Genomic DNA, 12,500 nt, shown 5'->3' on the forward strand with positions numbered 1-12,500 from the left:
TGGAGTCTGTCCCCGTTACATTGTGCTAGACCTCTGGGAGATGGAGTCTGTCCCCGTTACATTGTGCTAGACCTCTGGGAGATGGAGTCTGTCCCTGTTACATTGTCCTAGACCTCTGGGAGATGGAGTCTGTCCCCGTTACATTGTGCTAGACCTCTGGGAGATGGAGTCTGTCCCTGTTACATTGTGCTAGACCTCTGGGAGATGGAGTCTGTCCCTGTTACATTGTGCTAGACCCCCTGGGAGATGGAGTCTGTCCCTGTTACATTGTGCTAGACCTCTGGGAGATGGAGTCTGTCCCTGTTACATTGTGCTAGACCTCTGGGAGATGGAGTCTGTCACCGTTACATTGTGCTAGACCTCTGGGAGATGGAGTCTGTCCCTGTTACATTGTGCTAGACCTCTGGGAGATGGAGTCTGTCCCCGTTACATTGTGCTAGACCTCTGGGAGATGGAGTCTGTCCCTGTTACATTGTCCTAGACCTCTGGGAGATGGAGTCTGTCCCCGTTACATTGTGCTAGACCTCTGGGAGATGGAGTCTGTCCCTGTTACATTGTGCTAGACCTCTGGGAGATGGAGTCTGTCCCTGTTACATTGTGCTAGACCTCTGGGAGATGGAGTCTGTCCCTGTTACATTGTGCTAGACCTCTGGGAGATGGAGTCTGTCACCGTTACATTGTGCTAGACCTCTGCATGGGAGATGGAGTCTGTCCCTGTTACATTGTCCTTAGCCTGACCTAAGCAGAGACATTTCTGGCCTAGATGAGAGGGTCGCGTCTCAGAAATGCGCGCACCCTGATTGGATCTCATCGATCTGTCCGTCACCCCCGGCCCCTCCTCTCCCCCCTAGTGCAGCGCTACGTCACATCATTTAGAGCGACGCCCACCCGGAAGGGTTGACTCCCACTTTTAGACTGGTTCAGCCCACGGCTTTTTCCAGGCTTTCATCTTTCGCGCAGACGAAATGAAAGCCTGGGTATCGAGGCTACATTGTCCTAGACCTCTGGGAGATGGAGTCTGTCCCCGTTACATTGTCCTAGACCTCTGGGAGATGGAGTCTGTCCCTGTTACATTGTCCTAGACCTCTGGGAGATGGAGTCTGTCCCCGTTACATTGTCCTAGACCTCTGGGAGATGGAGTCTGTCCCTGTTACATTGTGCTAGACCCCCTGGGAGATGGAGTCTGTCCCGTTACATTGTGCTAGACCTCTGGGAGATGGAGTCTGTCCCTGTTACATTGTGCTAGACCTCTGGGAGATGGAGTCTGTCCCTGTTACATTGTGCTAGACCTCTGGGAGATGGAGTCTGTCCCTGTTACATTGTCCTAGACCTTTTTTAACCCATTCTGACCTGAGATCAGATTCATACGAGGTTTTCCACTGGACACACACTGGTCTGATTAACCCATTCTGACCTGAGATCAGATTCTAAAAATGTCAGTCGTTCTTCGATAAAAAAAAAAATAGCAGACCTACAAGCTCGTATCGCGCCACTCGGTGGCGCGATATGAGCTTGAGCACGACATGATGCCAACACCAAAATGGGTTCCCGTTCAGAATGGGTTAACTCAAATCCTTGGGGGGGGGGGGGGGGTCCCTGGAACAACATATTTTCAGATGGGGGTCGGTGGCAAAATACTGATAATTCTGGGGGTCCTTGACATGCAAAAGGTTGAGCACACCTGACATAGAAACATGCTGCGTTCTTCAGAAAACTGTTAGGATTTTATAGAAGACCTTTTCTTAGAATCGGCCTCAGTCCAAAATGGATATTATCGTTTTCTCTCTAATCATGTGTACCAATCAGAACTGAGCTCCCGTCATCCCTGGGCGTTTCCGCACCTCGTCTTCGGCGAGGGGAAAAAACACAGATTACCGTTTGAGCCGCGCGCACGCCGTCATGCAGCAGCGCGGGTTGACGGATGCAGTCAAATTAGACATATATACATAACGTACGTGGGACGGCGGCGAGCACGTGGCTGCATGGCGCAATGAACACGTCAACGGATGACCAGCTGTTTCTAATTATTATACACTGGTTAATTAGTGCGCGGTGTTCGCCGCGGCGTCGACGGTGGCGGTATATAAACTGTGTGAAATCCATAATTCACGCTGGGCTGCCGCCGCTCAATCGCTCGCTCGCTCGCCACGGCGCTCTGCTCGACAAGCGAGTGGGCGTGGATGTGGAGGCCCGTGTGTCAGTGTGCGGGCCGTGGGTGGGTGCGTGCACGCGCGCGAGAGTGATGCATGATAAAAACATGTTGTTCACGCCTCATGTCTGTCTGTCTGTCTGTCTGTCTGTCTGTGGTTCCGGTCCTCGTCACACGCCAACAGAAGGCCAGCTGCGTGGGAGGCAGGGTGACATGTCTGGATCTCCAAGGTAAGATCGATGCACCCGAGTCGAAACCCGAACGAGCCCGTTATACAAACTCCATAAAAACATTTATCAAAAAAGCGTTGGGCTTGTCGAGCCCGTTGTATACGAGCACATAGCGGCCCATGACGTCATGTTTTAATGAGACAAGAGGCGACCCAAAGAAGGGAGCAAAGACATGCACATCCAACCCAAACTTGGGCAGGTGCTGAGCGGTGAGCAGTACAAAAAATAAAGACTCTCGCACACTGAGAGGCGACCCAAGAAATACATCTAAACACCCACGCTGGCACAAACATGGCCGTCTAAACAGCCACGCTGGCACAAACATGGCCGTCTAAACAGCCACGCTGGCACAAACATGGCCGTCTAAACAGCCACGCTGGCACAAACATGGCCGTCTAAACAGCCACGCTGGCACAAACATGTCGGTCTAAACATCCACGCTGGCACAAACATGTCGGTCTAAACAGCCACGCTGGCACAAACATGTCGGTCTAAACACCCACGCTGGCACAAACATGTCGGTCTAAACATCCACGCTGGCACAAACATGTCGGGCTAAACACCCACGCTGGAACAAACATGTCGGTCTAAACATCCACGCTGGCACAAACATGTCGGTCTAAACACCCACGCTGGAACAAACATGTCGGTCTAAACATCCACGCTGGCACAAACATGTCGGTCTAAACACCCACGCTGGCACAAACATGTCGGTCTAAACATCCACGCTGGCACAAACATGTCGGTCTAAACATCCACGCTGGCACAAACATGTCGGTCTAAACATCCACGCTGGCACAAACATGTCGGTCTAAACATCCACGCTGGCACAAACATGTCGGTCTAAACACCCACGCTGGCACAAACATGTCGGTCTAAACATCCACGCTGGCACAAACATGTCGGTCTAAACACCCACGCTGGCACAAACATGTCGGTCTAAACACCCACGCTGGCACAAACATGTCGGTCTAAACATCCACGCTGGCACAAACATGTCGGTCTAAACATCCACGCTGGCACAAACATGTCGGTCTAAACACCCACGCTGGCACAAACATGTCGGTCTAAACATCCACGCTGGCACAAACATGTCGGTCTAAACATCCACGCTGGCACAAACATGTCGGTCTAAACATCCACGCTGGCACAAACATGTCGGTCTAAACAGCCACACTGGCACAAACATGTCGGTCTAAACAGCCACGCTGGCACAAACATGTCGGTCTAAACAGCCACGCTGGCACAAACATGTCGGTCTAAACAGCCACGCTGGCACAAACATGTCGGTCTGAACATCCACGCTGGCACAAACATGTCGGTCTGAACATCCACGCTGGCACAAACATGTCGGTCTACACCACGCTGGCACAAACATGTCGGTCTAAACATCCACGCTGGCACAAACATGTCGGTCTAAACATCCACGCTGGCACAAACATGTCGGTCTAAACATCCCGCGAGTGGCAGCCACACTGGCCAAACATGTCGGTTAAGCGGGTGGTTGGTGGGTGAATGTTCGGTCTAAACAGCCACGCTGGCACAAACCTGAACATCCACGCTGGCACAAACATGTCGGTCTGAACATCCACGCTGGCACAAACATGTCGGTCTACAGAGACATCCACGCTGGCACAAACATGACGGTCTAAGACATCCGAAGCTAATGTAGCGATACCTGCCAACCAGCATGCACAGCGGAAACAATGTTACGCTTTCAAGTGACGGTACACACAGAACAGAACCCAGTTTCTTCAATATTAAAATGCTCAATTTCCTTCTGTCTGTTAGATAGATAGTAGATAAGTGGTGTATTTGCTGAAATTGTGTGTTTGTTATTATGTCAGCAATTTTTGGTTAAATAGATGCATGTTCTGTTTATAAAGAGCCGAAGATACGTGGATATTTATAGTAATTATCAATAATATGCATCATATAAAGCCATTTAAACTTATTGCACATTAAAGAATGGTTGTTTTAAATGGGCAAAAAACATTTAAAATGTCTTTGTCATCTTCATTTCATTTTAGATAAGTGGTCATGCCACAAACTCACAGCCCTCTGGCCAATAAAAAAAAATATATACCAGTTCTGGTCAGAATTTGTCATCTCACGTCTTTCCACAATATATTAGAAAACGCTCAATAGTGGGTTCTATAAAAGCCTTTATCAATAATCAATAATCAGGATCAATAAGGATCAATACACCTTTACGAGTTCCATCCCTATACTCAGGGGGTCCTTGAATGGGGGGGTCCCCGGCGAAAATAACGGTGCACTTTAAACCCCGTTTTCATCTAGAGGCTCACAACACAATTCTCTCATAACAATGTTAATATCAATTGAAATTTAAGGACATCATTTTAGTCTAGTAATTCTCTCAGAGTATGCGTGATTTCAAGTCCATGCAACTTATATGCAATCCAATTTCAAATGAGATTAGTGGCAACTGCCAGAAGCAAATGATTATGTAAAACAATCATTTAATCCATCAGAGTTACCGAAGGAAGAACCAAATTAAAGGACCTATAATAACACTTTCAGCAGTTTGTTGACTCCACTGTAGGCTATACGTAAGTGCGCGCACACACGCACCCACGCACACACAGACAGAAACACTTACATATTTACGCAAACACACACACACGGTCGGGAACCAAACACACACATTCAACATGCACGCATACACAGTCACACACACACACACACACACACACACACACACACACACACACACACCCCGTCGATGTGGAGTGTGTTCCCCAAGACGGAGGTCAACCCCCCCCCCCCCCCTCACTCACCCCCTCTGTGTTGTCACAAGCTGATGTAATCTGACCGCGGGTGATGCACGCCCGTATATTATCTTCCCCATGCAGCGAGGATTATATACCATACCAAATGGGATTTCAGATCTCTCTCTCTCTCTCTCTCTCTCTCTCTCTCTCTCACCCCTCCTCTGACCATACGAGTTAAGTGATTACCGCTAAGAAGTACAAGGGAGAAAAGATATCGGGAACACCACGGCGAATAATTATGCTAATGGCTACAGATAAATTAATAAATTATCATCAACCGCCACACGACCCCACCGGCCGTGACTGACACCCCTTCGTCTTCTTCTTCTTAATTATTCTTAATTCTTCTTCTTCTTCTTCTTCTTTGCCCCGGTGGCTCTACGGGGAGGTGGGCCTGCCCTGGAGCCATGTGTGAACATTCCTCTGCCCCGTCTTGGCTGCGGAGATAACGATTTACAGAGAGAAAGGAGAGTGTGGGTGGGTGGGAGCAGGGTGGTGTCTCTGTAGCCATCAAAGATGGTCTCTCTCTCTCCATCCGTGACTTGAAAGATGACACGTTGCGTGACTTTTTCACGTGATGCCCGATCAGCTCGGAAGCAGGGACGGATTAACCCCCACCAGGGCCCCTGGGCCGCAATTTATTTTGGGGGCCTCCCAGCCCCATAGTGCGCGCGTGCGTGAAACTGTCGTGTTATCATCTTTTTGACCCTATACATTTAACAAAATCAATGGCCAAACGAAGGTCCACAGGAGCCCTTTTCAGGGTCTCGAACCCAGTACCGCACGGCCCGATTTCCCCCGAAGGGCCCCTGAGGGCCACGGCCCCACACCGGCCGAGACGGAAGGAATCCACCGGACTATACCGTGATCCGATGCCACTGTCCGCCACGTCGCTATGAGTCTGACTAGACTTTGTCACGTGACGGAAAAGGGAAATGGCAGATTTACAAGCTCACGTCGTGTCGCGACTCGCACCGCGATCTGCAGCTTTCGCTAGGGATGTCCCGATACACTTATTTAGTTCCCGATCCGATGCCACCATTTCTGTGTTAACCGATACCGATACTGAATACGATACCAGTGTTGGCATCTCGTGTTGTGTTTGTTATCTGGCTATATATCTCGTGCTGTGTGTAAACACAGCACGACAGCATGACAGCACACAGACTCCTCACTCAAATGTGCACTTGCAGTTTGGGCAATTTTACCTGCCATTGTGTCAACCCCTTACTCCTGCATCGGATCTGTGGTTAGACTGCCGATACCGATATGACCCGATATGACAAATAAGGTGCCGATACTGATACTTTTCCGATAACGATACAGTATCGGGACATCTCTAGTTTTCGCCGAGCGAAACGGTTGTGCGACCGATTCTAAACTAATACGCAAGCATACTATACGAGCATGTCCTGATTAAGCGGGGGAATGCACCCACATGCTTCCGACATGTTCAAATCACTGTTGGTTGAAACTGAATGGTTGAAAGGATAAATCGAACATTTAAATACAAAGTATTTAAATGTAAACAGTAAACAGCTTAAATATACACAGCTGCAGACGTCGTATACGCAGAGGGGAGATAAATCCCAACTCTGATTGAAAGCAACGAGATTAGGTTAAGATGTTTTTTTTGGATAACAGGGTTGAGGGCATCCACTGGATTATTTTAGTCAATGTTCATTTTATGTGACGGGTTATGTGGGGGTTTTTTTACACCGTTTTCCTCACACATTTCTGAAGCGCAATCATGGAAAATTGCATTTGAACTTTTAATCACGATAAAAAAAGAAAAGAAAAAGAAAAGCACAATAATCAAAATAAACGTTGTGCGTGTCGAAGTGAAGCAAATGATTTCCTTCTCTCGATTTTAGATTGGGAAACTCAGAACTTTATTCATACCAACACAGAGGCAAAAGTTGGAGAGATTATGTAGGCCTACTCGAAAGAGAAGTTGTTTTTGTGCGTGGCTTTGCCAAAAATAAATAAAAAAGCAATTTCCATTTTGAACTATGAAAAAAATAAATTAAAAAAGGGAAAGGAAAGCGTAGCGTCTCTGATCCGACGGCGCCGCAATTTTGCCTGCTAACAAACCCCCCCCCCCCTCCCCCCCAATTATCTTGTGTTTTGATTGCTGTCTGTCTAACCCAGGTGAGAGATTAGACCACCGTTCCTGCGAGGCACTGGAAGTCATCCTGAAATCGCTGCACTTTGATTTCATCAATCTGCGAGCCGCCCGGCTCGAGGAAAATGTGAGTTTTATGAGTAAAAAATAAACGTATCCCCCGCACTCCCTCCCTCCCACACACACACACACACACACACACACACACACACACACACACACACACACACACACACACACACACATTCTATATAGACCATCTTCCACTCCGACACCGTTTCATATATTCAGCGCAACCCTCCTGTATCAGATTATAGGTGCGTTAGTTTTTTTTGATTTTGTATTTCTTTTGCCTTCCAAAAGAACTTCATATAACATCGCTGTCAAATTTAGGAGGCCATCCTCTCTTCATCTCTCTCTGTCTCTCTCTCCCTCTCCCCCTCTCTCTCTCTCTCTCTCTCTCTCTCTCCCTCTCTCTCTCCCTCTCCCTCTCTCTCTCTCTCTCTCCCCCTCTCTCTCCCTCCCAGGGAGCGGCGTCTCTGCTGGATATGATTTTGTACTATGAATCGACAACCCATCTCGACATGTCTGACAACGGCAGCATCGGGGCGTCGGCGTGGAGGGCCCTCGCTCATTTGATAAAGCAGGTTGGGCTGACGTACTGTATACATACAGCACACTATACGCTTGCAACAGTATATTCTTCTCTTCGTGTTCTCTCTCTCTCTCTCTTTCTTTTTCGGGATATATATATATATATATATTGTACTTTTTGCAGAAAGTGAGTTTTGCCGCGCAGTATAGGGCCTACATGAATTGAAAATGCGAGCGCGGGGTGAGAGGTTTCTCATCCCGGTGGGATGTTTTGGCGAATAACTCTCGCGCGCACACACAGGCAAACACACAAAAAGGAAGCGCGCGTATAATGGCCGCGCATACAGTGGCTCAGAGGGGTAAGAGCGGCCGTTTCCGGTTCGATCCCTGTCCTAAACTGAACGCCTAAACCATGCTTCCAGTGAGCAGATTCATCTCTGGTGTGGTTTTGTCCGCCGTCTGTGTGAATGCAATGCAATGGAATGCAATGCACATTAATGTAAAGCAATTTGGAGAAAGGCACCATATAAATGCATTTACAATGAATGCACAATACCATATAGGCCTACCTACTGTATGCTTACACACAAACGCACATTCATACTTATAGCCTATACACGCACGCATGCACACATACATTACAACCATGACCGCACGCTTATGCACGTACGCACGCATGCACGCACGCACACACGCACGCTCGCACGCTCGCACATACAGACTGCATTGTAGCGCAAGCATCATTAGCAGGGATGACTGATTAGCTGTGAGTAGATGAAAATGTATTCTGGTCGATCCCAAATGTTATTCCTGACTGACTTTTGCAAAACCAGATTAGGGGGGGGGGGGGGGGGGGGGGAGGTGATTGTGACCACCACCTATATACGCAACAACTTCAAAGTTGGTTTCCTGGAAGAATATGTGTTATTTATTTGTTTAGATATATATATTTTTTATCAGTTGTCGAAGAAAGTGGAGGATGATTTATTTACTGCAAGCTCTGCAGGAGTCTAGTCATCTATAAGTGCAGTGGTGGAAAGTATACATTTACTTATTTTGAAGTATCTTTACTTTATTTGAGTAATTCCAATTTCCAGTACTTTTGCTTCTGCTCCGCTATACATCTCAGCAGCGAATATTGTACTTTATCTCTACTATTATGTAAACGCCAAAGTTTAATTCTATACCTTGATTCTGCCAATGCTTTTTAATGGGAAGAGTGTATAATTTTGCAGAAAATGCTCCGTTACCATTGAAAATAATTCAATATTCGGTGTGACCGCACCATCAGGCCTAAATGAGGTAAACAATAAACATAATTTCGTCCATTCTAAACCCCTTAGTCTTTCTTTTTTGTTTTTGTTTTATTTTGAAAAACATTTTTGAATGGTTATATAGCCAATCTACAAGCTCACAACTTGTCGATGTAGATCGGCTAGTTGAACGATTCAAAAATGTTTTTCAAAATAGTAAAAAAATATATATATATGAAAAAAAGTTTAGGGGTAAGGGGTTTAGCATGTATGAAAATAGAGTCCATATAGGCTACAAAACAATTCTCAACATTTGACTCTGAAATGTTACTGTGTAAGTAATCTCTCTCTCTCTCTCTCTCTGCAACCATCATACAGGTAGGCAGGTATAGCACAGCACGCTCCTGTATATCCCATTCTACCTGAGATCAGATTCATACGAGGTTTCCGCCGGACACACACTGGTCTGATGAACCCATTCTGACCTGAGATCAGATTCTAAAAATGTCAGTCGCTCTTCGATTTTTCAAAAATAGCAGACCTACAAGCTCGTAGCGCGCCACTCGGTGGCGCGCTACGAGCTTGTAGGTCTGCTATTTTTCAATAGCTAAAGCATAACATGATGCCGACACCAAAATGGGTGCCCGGTCAGAATGGGATAATGTGGAGATATTTCAGCTATGGGGGTGGGGTGGGGGGGTGGGGTGGGGGGGGGGGGTGATCGGAGACCAGTGCGTACGCTATAGCTAGCCTCCCAAAGCTGTCCTTTGTGTCTCATAGCAATTATGCCCTCGCCATGTATTGTGGACGTTGACAAATGGAGTTTGAGTGACACAGGCATGGCGTATATATACACTGTATAGGCCATAAGTCCACATGAGCTGTCATACTGTGACAATAATAATACAGCAAATCGTTGCCGTCTGGTGGAACCCTTGTATGTCTGAAACCGTTCCTACTTTTTTCTTTTTTTAAATAATTTTAAAATAGACGATCTACAAGCTCACGACACGTGGCCTCCAGGCGCGTGTTCGTGAGCTTACAGTATACCGATCTGCCATGTTCGCTACTTGTGAGTGACACCTACGTACGGTGAAGTATAAGGGCATTCATTTACGAAAGAACTTAATAGAATAATGGAGTTGGGAGGTTTCTGTCTTGACAGGCGGATTCAGAATAATATACCCTGGAATCAGAGAGGAAAAGAAACTAAATGGGGGCAAATTAAAACGTGCCCTGAAGGATTGAGCACTCAATATTTCACATACACATGATGAATCATGCCATGTCGTATGATGTTTTCCGTGTTGTAAGAAAATGTGTCTTTAAGCCATTTTGCGCGGGAACCCCTTTTGGTGTTTTAAGCATTATGTTAAACTTTAGCTATTGAAAGTTCATAGCGTGGCACCGAAGTGCCGCGCCACGAGCTTGTAGGTATGCTATTTATGAAAAATCGTGAAAATGTGGCCCAAATGTTTGAATATATCCTTTCAGAGCGAATGTTTTTAACTCAAATCTTTGCTTCTGGCAATAAGGTCCCTGGAAGTTGGAACAACATATTTCTCAGATGGGGGTCGGCGGCCAATGACATAATTTGTGGGGGTCATAGACATGAAAATGTTTGAGAACGAATGACATAGAAACATGGGGTTGTTCAGAAAACGGTCAGGATTTAGAAGACATTTGTAGAATCGTTCCCAGGTCAAAATGGGTTAATGGAACAAAGCGCTGTGTCGACAATAATTCATCAGGATCTTTATTTTATGTTTCACTTCCACTCCATGCGGCACCAGTCACTGATATCCTTTACACTTCACAGTGGGGTCTAGATAGAGGAGGGGATTTGACACAAGACAAGGTGGGATTTGGCTTCGACTGTACCGTGTGTGCGACTGTGCGTGCGTGCGTGCGGCCGTGTGCACGTGCGTGCGTGCGCGTCCATCTCTAGCTGCTTCCTCTCGTTGTGACATCTGGGGGTTGTTTTTTGCCTTCTCACAAACCATTTGATGTCAGCAAGAATAGAGATAGAGAGGGGGGGGGGTCAGTCCAGTGTCAGGGCACTGCTATTGGCCCGAGCTCTCTCACTCTCTCTCTCTCTCTCTCTCTCTACCTTTCTTTCACCCGGCCCGAGTGTTTGACGCCAGATGGTGACGATATGGTCCACACTCGGAGCAAAGCCTCGCTCCGGTGCGGTCCTCTCTCTCTCTCTCTCCCTCTCTCTCTCTCGACCATTTTCCATCCCCTATTCTCCAGTTTTTCCACTCTATTCTTCTCAGCGGTGAGCGAGCGTTGGATCCCAACGTGCACTGCACTGAGAGGCCAGGCCAGGCGTTTGTATACATAACTTTTATGGCATTGATCATTTTGTCGGGGATACCATATATAATTTAAGAATTTCAAAAAAATGTGGCTCTGTCCATTGAATCAAAAGCCTTTGAGAAATCAACACAGAGTTCGAGTCTAGTTCACTTTATAGTTGAACATAACTTTGCGCCGTGGCGTGACCTCTGGTTGCTTTACCAGTGTTGCGTTTTCCCGTGGACTGCCAAAGCGCTGATGTCATTTCTTTAACGTTGTGGCGCTCGATGCCAACGCGGTGCTGCAGTATACGTGGCTCACGACACCGGGGACCATATGTACCCTGCTGCTGGCCTGGGATCAGAGCCTGTCGGGATGCTCTCTCTCTCTCTCTCTACCCTGCTGCTGGCCTGGGATCAGAGCCTGTCGGGGTGCTCTCTCTCTCTCTCTACCCTGCTGCTGGCCTGGGATCAGAGCCTGTCGGGGTGCTCTCTCTCTCTCTCTACCCTGCTGCTGGCCTGGGATCAGAGTCTGTCGGGGTGCTCTCTCTCTCTCTCTCTCTACCCTGCTGCTGGCCTGGGATCAGAGCCTGTCAGGGTGCTCTCTCTCTCTCTCTACCCTGCTGCTGGCCTGGGATCAGAGCCTGTCGGGGTGCTCTCTCTCTCTCTCTACCCTGCTGCTGGCCTGGGATCAGAGCCTGTCAGGGTTTCCGCCCAAAATGGGTTAAACCCATTCAGGACGGGAACACCTTTTGGTGGTTTTGAGCATTATGTTCTATACTTTTGCTATTGAAAAGCTCATAGCGCTCGTACCGTGGCATAGCGTGGCTATACGATCTGCTATTTAAAAATAAAATAATAAGAGTCCTTGACATGAAATAGTTTGAGAACCACTGATACAAATAGACATTCTCCAGAAAACTGTCATAATTTAGAAGACATTTAGTGGAATATGGTCTCGGTCCTTTTGGTGTTTCAAGCATTCTGTTATGCTTTAGCTATTGAAAAACTACAAGCTCGTGCTACGAGCTTGTAGGTTTTGCTATTTTTGCTATTT

At 47.2% G+C, this 12,500-nt stretch overlaps 1 protein-coding gene across 1 annotated transcript in view; it reads left to right on the top strand.

The window, feature by feature from the left end:
* Window positions 1–12,500, top strand: part of LOC310878436 (protein phosphatase 1 regulatory subunit 37-like) — a gene marked incomplete at both ends in the record, with an annotated part of 35,250 nt that overhangs the window by 14,925 nt on the left and 7,825 nt on the right. Inside the window, 3 exon segments of the mRNA XM_083792766.1 lie at window positions 2,334–2,379; window positions 7,326–7,426; window positions 7,827–7,946. Coding sequence (XP_083648892.1) covers window positions 2,334–2,379; window positions 7,326–7,426; window positions 7,827–7,946 — 267 coding nt within the window.

This window comes from Protomyctophum parallelum, assembly GCF_964188405.1.
Source record: "Protomyctophum parallelum genome assembly, chromosome: 20".
NCBI lineage: Eukaryota > Metazoa > Chordata > Actinopteri > Myctophiformes > Myctophidae > Protomyctophum > Protomyctophum parallelum.